Here is an 18659-nt window from a genome sequence, read left to right on the forward strand (position 1 = left end):
TTGGTGGCGACACTTCCCTGATCTCTCCTTTGGACATCGAAGCCATGTGTAATGGTTCAGGCAACGGTACCGAGGAGGCTCTTGGTACCGACGATGGAATCGAAGGAGCTCTCTGTATCGGAGAGCCCAAAAGTGGTGGAGGTGGTGGGATTGGCAGTTGATGCTGATCAGCAGACTGAGTAAGAGAAAGATGAGAACTGCGATCCTTCTTTCTCTTTTTCTTAGGACTCTCAGTCACCCCCTTAGAAGCCCTCGGCACCTTCACTTTCTTAGATAGCTTTTTTGCTGTGAAAATTGTCAAAGATCTGCCTGGGGTGGGAGGATCAGTGTGTCCCATGGTTAGAGTCAGAGTCCTGGCTCGATCCACAGGTGATGACTGAACTTTCTCCACCATTTGAGAAGTAGAAGGCTTTGTTGAATCAAGGGCTTCCAAGGCTTTCTTCCACAAGATTGCTTTTAAGTGTTCTGAATGGTGGCACTTAGTTTGCTTTGTAAAGCTCATATAATGTATATGAGCTTTAATGTATATTACCTGGGGAGGTGGTGGGCTCTCCCACACTGGAGGCCTTCAAGACGAGGCTGGACAGCCATTTGTCAGGGATGCTCTGACTTGGATTCCTGCATTGAGCAGGGGGTTGGACTCAATGGCCTTGTAGGCCCCTTCCAACCCTACTATTCTATGATTCTATGATTCTATGTCTGCAGGTCTCTACAACGTGAGATTCCCCCAGGCAAAGCAAACAAAGTCAATGTCCATCAGTGGAGGGTAGTTTACTGCCGCACTGGATGCGTTTATGAAAGGGAGCCTTCACAGCCCTGTGTCGCCAAATGATGATCAAAGATCGCAAAAGATAAAAAGAGAAGTAACTAGCTAATCGTGTGTGTGTGTGTGTGTGTGTGTGTGTGTGTACGTATGTATGTGTATATATAACAAGAGAGAGCCAGTGTGGTGTAGTGGCTAGAGTGTTGGACTGGGAGCTGGGAGACCCGAGTTCTAGTCCCCACTTGGCCATGGAAGCTCACTGAGCGAGGTCACTGAGGCCAGTCACAGACTCTCAGCCCAACCTACCTGACAGGGTTCTTGTGGTGAGGATAAAATGGAGAGGAGGAGAATAATGTAAGCCGCCTTGGGTTCCTTGCAAGAGGAAAAAAGGCGGGATATAAATGCACTAAATAAATAAATGGAAGAAAGAAGAGCTCCTAACTACCTCAAGTGTTTGCTATAACAAAGAGAAGCCCTAACGAGGTGTCCTTACAGCAAAAGAGAACTGAGGGAATGGGCGGGAACCTGCTGCATATGCGCAGTAGACAGTGGGGGAGGGTTCCCGCCAAAAATATTTTCCTCAGCTAGAGAATGTTCCCAAGTGAGGCTCCGTGCAGGTGCAGAGCCCATATGTGTGATGCAGAGACCACGAAGAAGAACTTTATCAGATAATCTAGCTTGTACCAAATAGAGATCCTGAGTGATCAGAAAGGCTGTAAAGAAATTCTTGCATGTGGTGTATTTGGATTTGTTACTGTTCATTGTTACCTGGAAAAAATATGATGATGATGAGGAGGAAGAGGAAAGAAAAATGCTTACATCATCATGCATCTGACTCTGGTCCACAAAAGCTTATGCTTTAGTTAGTCTTTAAGGTGCCACTAGTCTCTTTGTTGTTTTTGCTACGATAGACTAACATGACTATCCTTCTGGAAATTAACACAAGCCAAATTCCCTGGAAACTGTGGACTGGATCCAGATTAGGCATGTGCAGCTGGGCTGGTGGAAGCAGACTTCCTCCCTTCCATGGCAGCCTCTCCAGCCCCCTGAAGATGCTACAGAAGTTCAGAGGATCCTGTTGAATGGGGTGAGCTGTAGTGCATGGGGAGGGGGAATCCCAAAAAATTGGGCACAGGCACCTTCTGGAAAGCAGAACCTGGATCTAACCCAGTGTTTGCAAACCCACTTTAATCCATGCTTTAAATGTCATTCCTTTACAAGGGAATGTTGATTAGTGCATATGTAAAGCTGGAGCATGGTTATGGTGGGAAAGGCAAAGTCACTTCAGGGGAAGGAAGAGAAAGAAGAGCTGGCTCCCACTAGACAAACTATGGGAGCCTGTGTCACATCTACACCAGGCAAATCTGTTTTAAAGAGAGGTTCAGATCTCACTGAAAAAAAGTTATTGGGAGGGGGTAGAAGCTTGAAATGAACTTGTACCAGTGCAAACCAACTAAGTAGTCCTGCTAATGGTTGTTTAGCAAACTGAAAGTTCTTCTCTGAAGCTGGGCAAGGAAGCAGTTGCACTTGTTTCCACTCAAACAAACTATGATTTCTTGGACTAGGAACATTATGTCTGAACCAGGCCATAAATCTGGGCTCCAAGTAGGGAAGCATCTACTAAAGAGTATCAGCCTTGACAGGCATACAGACAACCCTTACTTGAGTGCTTGGGTATAGTTGAACAGTGGTGTAACCCCCAGAAACCTTTGGATGTTCTCCATGATGGAAGTGGGACTGTGTCGGAGTTCCTGTCCATCCACAATCAGAACCTGAAAGGAAAGAGAAAGAACAAAGTTTTTAGAGAAAATTAGTAGAGGAAATTGTCATGACCCTCCTCAAATATAAGGCAACTTAGATTCAAACGTGCAAAACAGAGATTTGGTGCTATATTTTTGAATGTTGTACTTCACACCAATCACTTGCTGAGTGGGAAAGCAACATGATATAGATCAGGGTTTGGCAATGCAGTACCCGCAGGAACACCGACACCTGCCAAGACCCCCTATTGTGCCCACCAAGGTCCCTTGCATCTGCCTCCACTCACTATCACTACTCCTACTGCTCCCCCTCCTTTCCATCTGCTCATTCCCCAAAGAACCTTTCCTTTCCATGGCATCCCTTTTTCATGTGGTGGCATCCACTTCCTTTTCTCTGATGGAAGCTTCTGGCTTAGTAGAGAAGCAACAGTCACACCCACCCACCCACGCTAGGCTCACAGAGGAAAGGTGGCAGTGGGAAAGTGGTGTGGTGATCTACAAACTGGATGGAGTAGTGGGGAAGGTGCTTGGGGCTTGAGGAAGGAACATGAGGAAGTCAGATGGGGAGAGAAAAAAAGCTGAAATAGAAGCCAAGGCAAAGGAGGGAGAAAAAGCATAGAAGCCTAAGGAAAAGAGAGAGAAGGGGAGAAAAGCCAGAATCCACGGGAGCCATGAGAGAAAAGCTAGCATTGGGATGCGGGTGGGGCAAAGGGAAAAGCCAGTATCTAGGAGGTGGGGAGAGAGAAAACCAAGCATTGGGGAGTGGGGCAGGGGGAGAAATGACAGAAGCCAGGGCAAGAAACAGAAAGACAGGAAAGCAATAAGAGAGAAAAGCAGTCAGCGAGCAAGAGCCCCTCCCCTGCATACACAAAGCTCTCAAAGACATACATCTACACACAGAAAAGGGGGGCACCCCACAGCAATTTGTGGGGGTGCCCAGCACACTTTTTCAAAAAGTCAAATGTCCCTATGAGTTCAAAAACGTTGCCTATCCCTGATATAAAGCAATAGACAGACACAACAAATTCTTTGTCTTGTAAATGCAGTATAAGCAGCAGTCCACAATAACATTTTCTGCTCATTTTCTCCTGGAGGGAGTGGTATGAATGACTGGCGTTTCTTTACCATAGATTTCCTGGGACCATGACAATTAATTCATAGTTTTTCCTGTCACCAAGTAACTGATAAACAGAAGCCAAAGACTCAAGAAGTTAGTCTAGTTTCCTTTTACTCTGTATTTGAGTGCCTGGAGAACAACCTAGTAAGGTTGGAAAGTTTGCAAGTTTTAAATAACTGGGTTAGCGCAATAATTATTATCCTCTAGTTCTAGTAGAGACCAACTCAACTACCATCTCCTGGTTTACTTGCTGAGCAGGTGACAGTTAATAACATACACATGAAGTATGACAGAAATGTGTGTGTGTGTGTGTGTGTGTGTGTGTGTTCTCTCTCTACACGCACACACACACACACACAGTAAAAGCAACTTCAAGGCACCACCCGTGTAAGACAATAGTGCCCTCCCGCACCTGCTTCCCCTTCAATTACAAACAAGGCTGCTGTACCTGTCCAGAGGGAAAATACATCAACCATCTCTCCAGATGTGTGGAATACAATCCAGGGTTCAGACAGCGGCTCTGCAGGCTGTGCAGCTCTTGAGGGGCTTGGGGCCCAGCAGAAATTATCTGGTAGAACGTATAGTTGAGTGCCACGGGGTCATTATGAGCACGCTGGTGCTGCAAGTACATCCCAAGGAGGATAGAGGGAGAACAGTGAATTAGGAGCCCACAGTGAATTAGGAGCTCTTCCCAGCTCACAAGACAGCAAACTTGTAACACAACACATTTCCCCACAGTTCCCCCAGTTTAGTTCTGAATATGCACTTGCCACAGCGCCAGCCATTGTTAAAAGAGTTACCTGATACCAGGAGTAGGCTCGGTCAGCTGGGTTGCTCAGGATGGCAATGATTTTGGCCCGTGGAAGGAGAGCTGCAGTTCGCTTTGGTACCACTTCTGTGTCAAAATAATTAGCACTTTTCTCAAACATGAAGTCTGTGCTGGCATTAGAGGGGATGGGGAAGAACTCCATGTACCTGCAAAGTAAAGAAAGCCAAGAAAGCCTGAGAGGGCACGCGTGATGGCTCAGCCAGAATCTAGCAGAGGCTAGTAGCCCCTGGCATCTTGCTCTGCCACAGAGAACTTGAAGGCAATGGCAGATTTAAGAGTGGATGGGAGACACTGAAGGCCAATACAGAATTCTGCCAGCACCACTAATATTCTCAGTTACAGTCCCAGTGCAGCAGCAGGGATTGGCATGGTTGCCTGGGCATATGGCTCTAATGTGACACAGGTAAGACACTTGCGTCATGCTGGCGGGAGCCAAACGGGAAGATGTTCCCCTCTGGCCTCCCTCATGTAGCGTTCTGTATGCTTGTTAGGTCCAGTAGAACTATCAAGATCTGAATCAATGGTGGGCTCAGCTGGGGCTAAAGTAAGAGTTTGTCTCATGGGGAGGCATAGCCAGCCAAGCATTGCTTCCTTTGCTGCACACAGGAAGCTGAAACTGACAGCTATTTTTTTAATGTAATGCATTTCTTCACCACTTTCCAAGACTATAGTCATCCCAAGGTAGCTTACAATATAAGATATTACACATCAATTTAATTGTGCTGCCATACAAAAGCTGCTATTCACAAATGTTAGCATACCATTTTAAGTAAAAGCTTTTCCTTTCAATCTCTTAAAAAGGCTAATTGCACAGCAGATGGATCTCTAAAACTAGTGCAAGTTGACATACATGGCCAAGCAGAATCAGGCTAATGGCAACCAGGTTGACTGAATCGCTTCCCAAAAGAAGCATGGTTTGGCATGTCACTTAAAACTTTATGATGAAGTTCAGAAGGTCTAACCAGGCAGAATCAGAAGCCTGATGAAAGCTGCTCATGGGGTGGGGCAGAACAGACCATAAGTCAGGGAGCACAGGATTCCCTGCACTTACCAATCAATTCCTTTGTGATAGTTGGGTCCATTAAAGAACTGGATCTCTTCATAGGTGGATGGGCTTGGGAAGTTACTTGTAACAGCTGGGTGCATGGACAGGAAGAAATGCACAGCTGTGGTGCCTGCAACAAAGAAGTGAAAACAGAGTTCATAAAGGAGGACACTGGGATTGCTTTCTGAACAAATAAGGCCAGGGTGCTCCCAACAACATTTCTTGACACACACAACTGTTTGCTCTGGGTCTGAGCCAAAGTTCTCTCCTTTCCATTATGGTCAACCTGGGGAGGAGACCAAAGTCTACTGCTACATCAGCCACTCCGGCAATTCTCTCTGGAGTAGATGGGAGAAGGCTTCTTCCAGAATCAAATCACAATACAAACGATAAAGGCAAAAAGATTTGAAACATAGTTGTAGTGACATAGGTCACTGAGATCATTTAAATCCAGAACACAAAATCAAGCCTTTAGGGGGCATCACTATACCTTCCCTACCCATACTAATCTGCAAGTGTGCTAGTTTGTGTTGTACATATGATCTCAGCTTGACAGGTCTAGAAACAATTATTAATTAGATGGAACCAACATGCCAGGGAAATCCATAATAATGTGCATCTGATTTTGGTGATTCACAACTGGGAATTGCCTCCCCCCCAACTCTCCCTTCCCCAAAGAATTAAGTTAAAGTCCCACCAAGCTTAAAGGGATGCTATGCTAACAAACCGAGAACAAAAGCCCAAAATGGAGATCCACAGTCCAATATATAAACAGATGTGTGAAAAATATCATTGGTGGTTAATGGAAAATGTTACCAGTTTTTTGAGGACCAACAATGAGGAACTTGGGAAGCCGGTCACATGTCTTCTCTTTGGACCAGATGTCTTTATGCCGCTTGTCATCACAAGGGTTCTATATCAAGTAATAAATGAAGCATGAGCTCATGTGGGGAATACATTGCATCAAATGCAGGATACGAGAACACAGAATGACATTCATGTTACCCCAAGCACACCTCTCTGGGGCTACAGCATGTGAACAAATGCTCTCTTCCAGACCGCCAGTACTGGCATTTGTTGTGGAGCACCCTGGAGCCGCTTAACTACAGCCTCTTCCTTTTTTAAAAATGTTGATTTGTATTGGTTAGAATTGTAAATGTATCAAAACAGAATTTTTAAAACATTTTTATACAATTAAAAACACACAGATTGCACAAACTCAACATGTTAATAAAACAGCTAGACCCATATTTGGAGGGTGGCAGTGTTGACTGAGAATAGCCCTTTATCGAAAGCCTTAGAGATACCATGCAGTATCAAATGTATCTAGTTTAGACAATTCTTGTAGCAAGGCTTAATTGGTTGCATTCTCCATGATGAAAAGCCTAAAATTCTGTGACATCAAATAGTCAAGGAGAAAGACCGGCCAGCTTTCTAATATATGGCAAATGCCATTTATGCTGGACCAACTCACAAGGGCCCAGTTAGTGGGAAGTTCATTGTAAAGAGAATATTGTTCCACAAGCTCAGAGCAGGAGCAGCCAAGACGCACCAGGCCAGTACAACTGCAGAGAATGAATGCTTTCAGCACCAGTTTCAAATGACACAAGTTAAGAAACCTTGTGCCTGCTGTTAGGAGTGGAAGCAACTCCCCTTGAGCCATCAGCCAACATGCAGTGTCATTTATTGTCATCCCTAGGAAGACAGGAGGGTGACAGAATGACACAAGAAGAACTTACATTAAGGTTTTGTTGCTTATTTCCCCCTTCATCCTCTTTCCCCCCACTATCAGAAATCATGTAATTTTAGAAGTCATCTAGACAAACCCCTGCTCAATGCAGGAATTTTACAACTGCAGCATCCCTGAACAGGTGGCAGCCCAACCTCTGCTTAAAAACCGAATCAAATGTGATTTGCCTTTGTCCTCTGACTGTGTAACAGTGGGGTAAAGGGAGAAAAGAGGGCTTGTTCTATTTGTCTACCTTGCTTCAGTATGTGTCTGGCTGCCTGGCTGTCCCAATATACATGCATAAGAGGAAAGGGATGATACACTGCTGGGACAAGGACTGGCCAGATTAGAAAGCTGAGATCTCCCCCCATTTCCAGTCCTCCTAATCATGTGGCTCCTGGGTGTCCTCCAAGCTTGCTAAGGTTGAAATTTCATGCAGATAATGAGACTGTTACCTTCCAGGGAGCCAACCTGGCTTGAGTTATAGAGTCCTGGCCAGATGAGGCAGATGAACATTTTCATTCAGACTTGCTCCAGCTGGGTTCTTAGCACAGCATCAGCTTACATCCAGGGTGACAGATGTGCTGTGATTTTCAAACATTCCACTTCCCTTACTAGCTGTTCTACCCAGAGAACTGCTTGGCTGCATGTATTTGGAATTAGGCTCTAGAGACAAAACAGAACCTAGTTCTGCTGATATACTGCCCACCCCAGGTGGACTCCCTGACTGAACTTGCTATGGTGTCCTTGATTGTGATGTTAACGTCAAAGTTCCTGGCGCTGAGGAAGCTAACATCCCCACCAATGCCCCTCTTTCAGAGTCTGCTCGTGGCTGCCGTGACAAGCTGCACTGGCACATGAAGCAGGACACAGGCCGGCTTTAGCGTACTGTTCCGGATGAGATGGGGGTGATGTGATGCAAAGTACTGTGACAGTCCCCTGCAGGAGTGGGAGAACAATATGGATGTCTCTTCTCTATCCTATTGGTCTCCAGAATACCCTGGCAGAGTTTTAAGCTGTCATAAAAGTCCTTCCTGTCAAAGCCCTGGTTGAACTGTGGAAAGAGAATTGGCCGGGGGTGTGTGTGTGTGTGACACAATGGCTCAGCATCACTTCCCACAGGCTTGAGCCCACTGCTCGCACTGGCTTTCAATACCATCAGGCATGGTATCCTTTCCAGATGGTTTTCTAGTTTGGGGATCACCCCTTTGAACAGTTCTGTTCCTATCTGGGCAGCAGGCACTAGGGGGCACTGCCCCCTGGAAATTGTTGTGTGGGGCACGGCAGAGGACCATCTGGTCTCCCATGTTTTTAAACATCTGCATGACACCACTGGGTGAGGTTGTTAGAAGATTTGGGGGAAAATGTCAGTATAATTTCACGTATAACAGCGGGGAAGGGGGAAGTATCAGAAAAGCAAGAGTGGATGAAACTTAAAAATCTGTAGGAAGCATGCCAGGGGAGAGAGAAAGAGAACATCGGAGCTATGAGTAGAGAACTCTAGGCCTCAGAGAGGCCTTCTGAGACTTGTTGCCCTGTATGTTTAAAATTGTCACCATAACAGTGAGGGCAAGAAAGTATTAAAACTTTAGCCTGAAATTTTGAAAAATGAATCGGATTCTGTGCAAGCAAGCCAGGTTCTTCCAGCCTGCAGATTTCTAGACCCAACAGGAGAAACGCAGATTCCTCTGTTCTGTACCAATTAAAGTTCACTCTGCTCAGAAGTCTTTATTTTTTATATGAAGCTTAGAGCAAAGTCTTCAGCTGGAGGCTGGTCAATGCGAAATTCTCTTGGATGTCATCGGGGAGAGCCCAGACCTTGCCTTCTCACCTGCCATAGAGGGTTCTTCTCCTGTGAAAATATTTCAAAATACTTTTTGGCCAGCTGGATGGGAGGCAGCGTCTGAAGGCGGAGGTTGGTCCAGCACTGCACAAATTTGACAAGGCTTTCAAAAGTGTAGAGCCCCAGCCGGTCATTCCCATAATTAGACAAGTGTGTCATGAAGATACTGATCTAAACAAGGAAGGAAATAGGGGCATTTGTTAGTACCAACAGACTAATGCCACTTGGGTGTTTCTCTCTGCTTTCTATTCTGTTCAGCAGAGGCTGTTTATGCTGCACTGGCCAACATGCATCTCATACACTATCAGAGTAGCCTGTCTTGGGAGAAGAATGAGAAGAATCTATTACTCCAAATCCACAGCTCCAAAGCCAACACTGTCCAGGTCCTTTGGATACTCACCTGTCATTTCAGTTCTCTAGTTTATTATTTGTTACATTTATATCCTGCCTTTCCATAAAAAATACCCAAACATAGTAAGAGCCACAACAGAACAATGCTGCATTCTATCCATGTGGATTAAAGCATTTCAAAATAAGTTACTAACTTGAAAGACAGCTCCAGTCAGCTGGGCAGCAATATCAAGTAGTAGCACTTAGACATGGGCTCTTGCTTTCCTCTGAAATCCTGCATAGGTCTTTCCATATACAACATGTAAAGTCCCTTTCCCAGGGACAATGAATGGTTCAGTGAACTCCCATAATGGACAAATCAGGTGACTGCTAAATTCAAAGAAACCTGTCAAGAGGGCATGACTTTAATCCTGTATCTCCATAAAGATAGGGACTTAGCTGTGGTGGATGCTGGCTACCAGGAAGTCCTTAGGTGCCCCCAAAGATGCCCACACTGAGGGAAAATCCTTATTAAGGCCTGAGACCACTGTCTGTATCACCCTTGGTTCTTGGCTCAATTAAGCATATGGTTCATGTGGCCTAAGGCTCTAGCTCCAGGCCACCCATTCAGAAGGCTGTAGATCAATAGCCCCAGGAGGTTTTATAGAATCACAGGGTTGGAAAGGGCCTACAAGACCACTGAGTCCAACCCCTTGCTCAATGCAGGAAGACTGATTCCCATGTGGTCTCCCATCCAAGTACTAACCAAGGCTGACCCTGCTTAGCTTCTGAGACCAGACAAACCCAGTTCAAGCTCTCCATTAATTGCATGCCAGTGAAAGCTATCTCTCCATACAGAAAAAAATAATGAATTACCTAGCTCCGCTCCAAAAATCTTGGAGAAGTCCGTGAGCAAAAATCTACCCCCATTATCTCCCTTACATTATAAGATACCTCCAAACAAAGAGAACAAAGACGTATATTGCTCCCCCCGTACAATAAATATTCTCAGTAATCAGCATCAGCTGATATACGACTATATACTCTTTGGTCAGAGGACATAGTCTCGATAAGAAATTTTCTGGCAGAGTGTAAGGAGCTATTAACAACATTAACAGACATTATGCTATGTAATATAATGGTAAAGCGAAAAACAACTCCCGTCCTGATGTCCCTTCCACAAATGAGATCAGGTCAAAGATTCAACCTGTCCTGCCAGATAAAGTCACTGAAGACCCCCTCCTCAGGCACTACCTAAAACCAAGAAAGGAAAAAGTATAAATGGTAAAAGGGGTATGAAATGTAAAACAATTGAAGAAAGATATAAAAAGAAAAGTAAACATATTAAAAGTTCAGCTCATCTAAAGAAAACATCACCATTTAACTTGAAGGGGCTATACAAACTATTAGATGAGAAGGAAAAACAGGAGGAATTATTTAAGTGTAGGGTCCAGAACAAGATACTAGAGATGGAAGGACGTAAATCGCCAAACCCAACAGTTACTATATCTCAACTAAATACAAACATGATAGATGTGAACCAGCACCCATGGATCATAGCTGACCTTACAGCCAAGGTAACCCCGGTCTCCATTGAAAGTACCAAACAGGATACTGTACAAGATCCTCCCCCGACTAACAAACCTTGGCAATTGCAGAGAATGCAATACAACCTGGTATTTATTAATTATCCAAACCCAATAGGCCTCAAGTAGACCGTAAATTACACCTTATGAAATTTATTTTATCCTTAACATCTATTACCTTAACAACTGAGGACATAATAAAGGTTGAATATCTTTTTTACAATTATACTTCAGCCAGAGATAAGGCCTGTTTTGATTGGCTTAGGCAGAGGGTTGGATTCGATAGTCTTATAGGCCCCTTCCAACCCTACTATTCTATTATTCTATGGTCCCTCAGCAAATCCTCCAAACTTAATCAACTCCATGTAGGATTTAAATGTTAGGGGAGATAATCTCCATACTCAAATATATTCATACTCTAAGACAGAGGGAGGCTCATGCAACCTAGCAAAACGCAGCCTCCAGTCAAGGGCTTTAGTACCTGCTTACAAAAGGCATAGCCTGAAAAAGAATTGAACCCTAACCTCTCAGGCTGGTACAGGTGGGAATGGAGGTTCATTCTTCTTTTAATGAGTGTAGAATATCTGAGGAAGTTCAACAGGGAAGCAGTGTAGCCAAGTCCCACTCCAACTATAGGGAGTGTGGACGGCAGGAAATGAGATACCTGGATGAGGAAGAGTTGGGAACAAATGAGGCCCACTTATCCAATGTGATCAGGCCACACCATTCTTTTGATAAGATTGAACTACTCCATCCAAGCAAAGGTGAAGATAAAAGATCTTGCACCCCACAAGATGGGGATAAACAGATCCCCAGTTTATCCTGCGTTAACCCTCCTATTCCATCATTGAAACCTAAAAAACTAAGGGATCCCACACTTAGCAACTGACAAACCTCAGCTAATCAAGATCTGATGAAACAGAAGGGTCTTTCTTATTTAGTGTGGAATATTGCAGGCTGGAAAACCCAATAAACATGATAGAGAATTATAAAAATTATTTCAGGAGTATGAGACTATCTGTATACAGGAGACGTGGATAACCGACTCAGAAATAAACAAGATCTACCTGGAAGGTTATACAACTTGGATCTTCCCTGCAAAAAAGCCCTCCTCTAGGGGCCACCCAGCTGGTGGTGTCACCATTTTATTAAATCAAAAATGGAAGCTTGATACCGAACAGATTAAGGTGGAAGTAGCTCCATCTCTATTAATAGTAAGGTTGTAGTCAGAAAATAATTTTTCGCTAATTATAATTCATATACACATTCCCCTTATAGTACGAGACCCTCCCCCAGCACGCTATGGACTGAACTGGAGTCGGCCCTTAATTATTTAGAAAATGATTTCCCACTTATTATAGTAGCGGGAGATTTAGTAATTAGGAACACCTAATTACTTTGAATGAGTTCAAATCTCCAAGGCCACATGAACTGCACCCTAGAGTAATAAAGGAACTGGCAGAAGAACTCTCAGAACCACTGTCTATTCTCTTAGAGAAATCATGGAGGACTGGTGAAGTGCCAGATGACTGGAGGAGGGCTAATGTTGTTCCCATCTTCAAAAAGGGCAAAAAGGAGGAACTTGGGAACTACAGACCAGTCAGTCTGACATCAATCCCTGGGAACATTCTGGAGCAGATTATGAAGCAATCCATCTGTAAGCACCTTGAAAACAATGCAGTGATTACTCAACGCCAACATGGATTTGTCAAGAGCAAATCCTGCCAGACAAATCTGATCTCATTTTCTGATCAGGTCACCTCGCTTGTGGACTGTGGGAATGCTAGGGACATAATATACCTCGACTGCAGCAAAGCTTTCGACAAAGTGCCCCATGATCTCCTGATGAGCAAACTAGTTCAAAGTGAGCTGGATGAAACAACGATCCGATGGATCCACAGTTGGCTACAGAATCGGACTCCAAGAGTGCTTATTGATGGGATCTTCTCCAAATGGGGAAGGATAACGAGCGGGGTACCACAGGGCTCAGTCCTGGGCCCAGTGCTCTTCAACATTTTTATGAATGACTTGGAAGAGGAGGTGCAGGGAATGCTGATCAAATTTGCAGATGACACAAAATTGGCCGGGACAGCAAATGCACAGTTACAAGATGGGAGATACTTGGCTCAACAACACTACAAGTGAGAAGGATCATGGAATTGTGGTAGATCACAAGCTGAACAGGAGCCAACAATGCGATGTGGCTGCAAAAAAGGCAAGTGCTACTATGGGCTGCATTCATAGAAGCATAGCTTCCAAATCCTGGGAAGTACTAGTCCCCCTCTACTCAGCACTGGTTAGGCCTTATCTGGAGTACTGTGTCCAGTTCTGGGCACCACACTTTAAGAAGAATGCAGACAAGCTGGAGACAGTTCAGAGGAGGACAACAAAGATGATCAGGGGACTGGAAACAAAGCCCTATGAAGAGAGACTGAAAGAACTGGGCATGTTTAGCCTTGAGAAGAGAAGACTGAGGGGAGATAGGATAGCACTTCTCATGTACTTGAAAAGTTGTCACAGAGAGGAAGGCCAGGATCTCTTCTCGATCATCCCAGAGTGCAGGACATGGAATAATGGGCTCAAGTGACAGGAAGCCAGATTCCGGCTGAACATCAGGAAAGACTTCCTGACTGTTAGAGCAATACGACAATGGAACCAATGACCTAGGGAGGTGGTGGGCTCTCCCACCCTGGAAGCATTCAAGATGAGACTGGACAGCCATCTGTCGGGGATGCTCTGACTTGGATTTCTGCATGGAGCAAGGGGTTATACTCGATGGCCTTGTAGGACCCTTCCAACCCTATTATTCTATGATTCTATGATTTTAATGCCAGAATTGGTGGAAAAAAGAACAAGTTAGCGGGTCATCTAAATACTGAGGAAGATGAATTATTAACTGTCTTCCCACAGATCCTGAGAGATAAGACGATAAACCTAGCGGGTTATAATTTTTTGGCGTTTCTGTTTAAAAGGAACTATTCAATTTTAAATGGGTCCTATACTAAAGATACTCCAGGGAACTTCACTTATTTATTGATGAGAGGACAAAGTACAATTGATTATGTGTGTTCCCATGAACAAGATTAGGAACTTTTATCAATTTTGTGGTTATTTCCACAGGCCCCTGTGATAATCAGCCCCTGAAGTTTGAGGGGGTTTTTTAAAGAGAGGATGAAAGTTCTGATTTTTTCACATGAAGAGTACCAGATCGGAGCTGAACTAGCTGGTCAAAGGAGTCAAATGGAATATTATTATTATGGATATAATCAATTTCACCCTTTTATCAGAGCAGATGTTATCCTTTCATGATAACATATTGCAACTAGATGTTAATTCAGCAAACATATTACATCTGTATCAGCACATAATGAGAGATCTAAAGCCTTATCTGACCAGAGGCAATCAGAGAGTGCTCCCTATTCAATCTCAAAAAAGTTGGTTTGATTCGGACTGCAGAAAGGCTCGATCAGTACTAAGAAGATATGCTAGGAAAATGAACTCTGACTATTCTCCCGAAACAATAGAGATACTTGTAAATATGAAAAAATAATATAGGGAGTTAATTAGAAAAAAGAAAATGATATTCCAAAGACATCTCTGGCATAGTCTGGACACAGCCATGAAGACGAAAGACACGGTAACCTTTTGGATGATAGTAAAGCCATTTCATGGCTTAAATAGCAATACATTTATTGTAAACCCTCAAATATTAAAGACAGGCTGGGAGAAATTTTTAATGTCTTATTTAATGCCCATACCCTGCAATTACATCTGCCTTTGAGCTCCACTCTTGGCACCAGAGTTCCATGGCACCCTGTATTCTTATAAAGAGATAGAGTTATTAATTAACATATTGCCAGTTTAAAAAGCACCAGGCGATGACTATGTTCCAGCAGAAGTATTCAAATATAACATCAAATGGTGGCTGCCTGTTTTGGCCAAATTGTTCAGCTGTATTAATCTAACTGGCGACCTCCCAAAGGGTTGGAATGCTTCTACAGTAATTCCAATCTTTAAAAAAAGGGGATTGTAACCTCCCGTCAAGCTACAGGCCAATTGGTCACATTGATATTGCAGCCAATCTATATGTGAGACATCTGCTGAACAAACTGGAGGATTGGTTTACTATGAATACAATCTTATAGAAGAATAAGCTGGTTTCCGAGCTGGTTACTCAACAGTGGACCATTGTTTTGTATTAGACCACTTGGTTAATAAGTACGTAACTCAAGAAAAGTCAAAACTGTATGACGCATTTGTTGATTTCCAAGCAGCTTTTACTCTATCAGTAGGAAAAGGTTATGGGCAAAACTGGTAGAGTTAAACATGGATCAACACCTCTTGATTTTATTACAATTGTTACATCAAAATTTGAACATCCAGGTGAGATTTTCCCCTGCTGGACACACGTCAGATAACATCGCGGTATCTCAAGGTGTTGAACAGGGATGCGCCCTGGCTCCCCTTTTATTTAGTTTATTTCTAAATGATGTAGCTCTTGACTTGAGTGGTGATTCTTTTTTCCAGTAAAAGTAGGTGAAAGGAAGCTGTCCTTTCTCCTCTGTACTGGTGATCTGATTCTTATCTCATATACTCAGATTGGTCTGTGTAGATTACTTTCAGCATTGGCTGAATATTCCCAGAAAATTCTATTATCTATTACTTATGAGAAAACTAAAGTTATGGTCTTTGGTCATAGATCTCCAATACATAACTGGGGAATAAATTCCCACCCTGTTGAGCAAGTGTCCTCATATCATTCTTTGGGCGTTCTTTGTTCACCTTCAGGAGGTTAGGGCGCCCATTTCACGTCTTTGAAATTAAAGACGAAGCAGCAATTAAATAGATTACTAAAGTTTTGGTGCACAAGGGGAGGTTATCAAATCTACCCAATTCTCCCCTTGCTGAAATCAAAACTTATTCCCCAGTTTGTGCATGGAGAAGAGCTATGGGGTTCAAAAATCCCATGGTATCACGTCGTTTCACAATAAATTGCTAAGGACAATTTTTGGTGTACCAAGGAGTGCTCCCACTTCCCTTTTTGTACGGAAACCAGTGTGACGACACCCTGGCTTTCAAAGACCAAGATTAAATTTGGATGTGAAAATTATCTGTCTCTAATTTCTAATCCTCGCCTCAGATCAGCTTTAACACGATCAAGGATGCAGCTGATGCAGCAGCAGTTTTGGAAGGGCACTTTAACAAAATGCCTATCCCCAATGCTGTTTAATATTTACATGAAACCACTGGGAGAGATCATCAGGAGATTTGGGGCTGGGTGTTATCAGTATGCTGATAACATATTTCTATTTCTCCTTAATATTTTATCCAAAGAAGGTATGACTCCTCTGAATGACTGCCTGAAATCAGTAATGGGCTGGATGAGTGAGAACAAGCTGAAGTTGAATCCAGGCAAGACAAGGATGCTCATCGTGAACGGTCCTAATTCAGGTATTGAGTTATGTCAACCAGTTCTGGATGGGGTTGCACTCTCCCTGAAGGAGCAAGTTCATAGCTTGGAGGTACTTCTTGACCCAACCTTGTTTCTGGCACCCCAGGTGGAGGCAACAGTAAGAAGTGCCTGTTATCAACTTTGGCTGATACGCCAGCTATGCCCATTCCTGGAACATGTGGTCTTGATAATGGTGGTGCATGTGCTGGTAACTTGGGGCTGCCTGTATATCTAGTTCGGAAACTTCAACTGGTACAAAATATGGCAGCCAGGTTGGTCTCTGGGACACCCCATGGAGACCATATTACACTGGTTTCAAAATCTTTACACTGGCTGCCAATTTGTTTCCGAGCAAAATATAAAGTGCTGATTCTTACCTTTAAGGCCTTACATGGTCTAGGTCCAAGGTACCTTAGGGAGCCCCTCCTCCCCTACGTCCCAGTCCGCCACCTAAGGTCCTCTGAGGGCTCTCTGCTGCGGCTGCCTAATGTGAGACTGGCAGCCACACACAAGAGGACCTTTTCCTTTGCTGCCCCTCAGTTGGGGAATAACCTGCCCATTGAAATGTGCCTGCTGACCTCTTTGAAGGTTTTTAAGCGGGAATTAAAGTCTCTGTTATTCCAGCAGGTGTCCCCTTTTTAGAACTCTCTTTCCTTTTGCTGACTTTTGTATGCTGTTTTTATGCTGTGCTGTTTTTATTGTTGGATTTTTTGTTAAATTATTTTTAATTTTGACTCCGTCTAGAGTACTTGTATATAGGCGGGTTATAAACTGCATGAATGAACTAACAAATGAATTAATAAAACCAAAGATGCAAGAACACACTAGAATTCAGGAAGACCTTGATGTTTTTCACAAGGCTCAGCTGTAACAGGAAGCCCTTTAAAGTAGTTTCTTGTCCTGAAGGATCTAATGCTTAGCCTGAGTGGTTGGAATCAGGTCAGGGCCCAAAGGTACTTCACTGAGAGGCTTCCACCTGAAGTTCAGTAGTTCACCACATGGGGCACCTCACACAGATTCAGGAGATCCTGAAAGAGAAGGGGGAACTGGGAGCAGGGAAAGCTGGTGCCATGCAGAACTACTTTTGCTCAACCCTTCGAAACATAAAGCACACAGGAAAGCACAGTGGGGTGTGGGGACCCAACACTGCAGCACTTACAGGGTTTAGGAGCACTGTCAGGAAGAGTTCACCACCACGAATGCTTTTATCTAACTCCTTGGAGCCACCAGGATACTCATTATAGAAGATGGTGTGAGTAAAAAGACCGCAAGTCTGTCGAGGCAACACCTGGGTAAGCCAAAGGGAGAAGAAAGGTTAGAGATGGCTGCAGGTTCCAGCTGGGAATCTTAACAGGAAGACAATAGTGGGAAGAGACAAAGTGCAAGGCAGAGCTCAGAATAAGGCATCTAATTCTACTTGGATGCCTCTGACATCATCTAACATTACTATCCTGCTCTGAAAGCTGCACCCGTGTGGGTGGGGGCTGACAATACTTTGGCCAAGGATTGTCTCCTCAAGCTCATACTCATGGGAAGGAGGAGGATAGAATGGAAGTGGTCCCTTATCAAAATATGCTCATTTTTATTTATTCAGAAATAACAACTATTCACACATAGAACAAATGGGACCTGCAACAAAATGCTTTATTGTGGAGTGTTCCTGTTGAATGCTCCACACTAAACCATCAGCCAGCCATGCCCTCTTCCAGGTTTCTCTGTTTCATTCCCATTCCCTGTTTTTTTCTCCCAACACACTCCACATTCTGTGGCTACTGAGCACATTGGGCTGTTTTGGGGTTGTTTCCCCCCACCCAACAAGCTTAGGGATTTTCCCCTTAATGCTTTTTGGGACTTCTGCACACCAAGCCTGCTGATACCTCCCTTCATGTGCATGGATGATGCTATTTTGGGTACCTAAGGACTGGACCTTGGAGAATGAGTTGAACTTTTAGGGCAAGTTCACACATCACACTCAACTACCCTGAGATTAAGCCACCATGGGTTGTTTGTTTGCTGAACAACCCACAGTACTCCCGACAGCCGATCAGGGCTGTTGAGACCTGGCACGGCTTCTTTCCAGCTCAGTCTTCCCACCCACTCCTGGCACATATCCCAGCTGCCTTTGTGGCACAACCCCTCTTGGATCCCTGTATTCTCAACGGCTGAGAGCTCCCCACATCCTAATCGCTACATACTAGTTAAATC

The 18659-nt window shown here is 44.0% G+C and overlaps 1 protein-coding gene across 12 annotated transcripts in view; it reads right to left on the reverse strand.

Moving 5' to 3' along the window:
- Window positions 1-18659, reverse strand: part of NDST2 (N-deacetylase and N-sulfotransferase 2) — a 178273-nt gene that overhangs the window by 12802 nt on the left and 146812 nt on the right. For all 12 annotated transcript variants that reach the window (XM_084841425.1, XM_084841413.1, XM_084841419.1 and 9 more), the window contains 7 exons: window positions 17614-17742; window positions 9075-9257; window positions 6331-6427; window positions 5521-5644; window positions 4441-4615; window positions 4089-4259; window positions 2426-2535 (listed from right to left, as the gene is read on the reverse strand). In XM_084841425.1, the coding sequence (XP_084697551.1) occupies window positions 2426-2535; window positions 4089-4259; window positions 4441-4615; window positions 5521-5644; window positions 6331-6427; window positions 9075-9257; window positions 17614-17742 (989 nt within the window). The remainder of the gene's footprint in view (window positions 1-2425; window positions 2536-4088; window positions 4260-4440; window positions 4616-5520; window positions 5645-6330; window positions 6428-9074; window positions 9258-17613; window positions 17743-18659) is intronic.

Source organism: Heloderma suspectum, chromosome 3, assembly GCF_057233095.1.
Source record: "Heloderma suspectum isolate Gila_16-S chromosome 3, 16-S_ref, whole genome shotgun sequence".
Taxonomy (NCBI): domain Eukaryota; kingdom Metazoa; phylum Chordata; class Lepidosauria; order Squamata; family Helodermatidae; genus Heloderma; species Heloderma suspectum.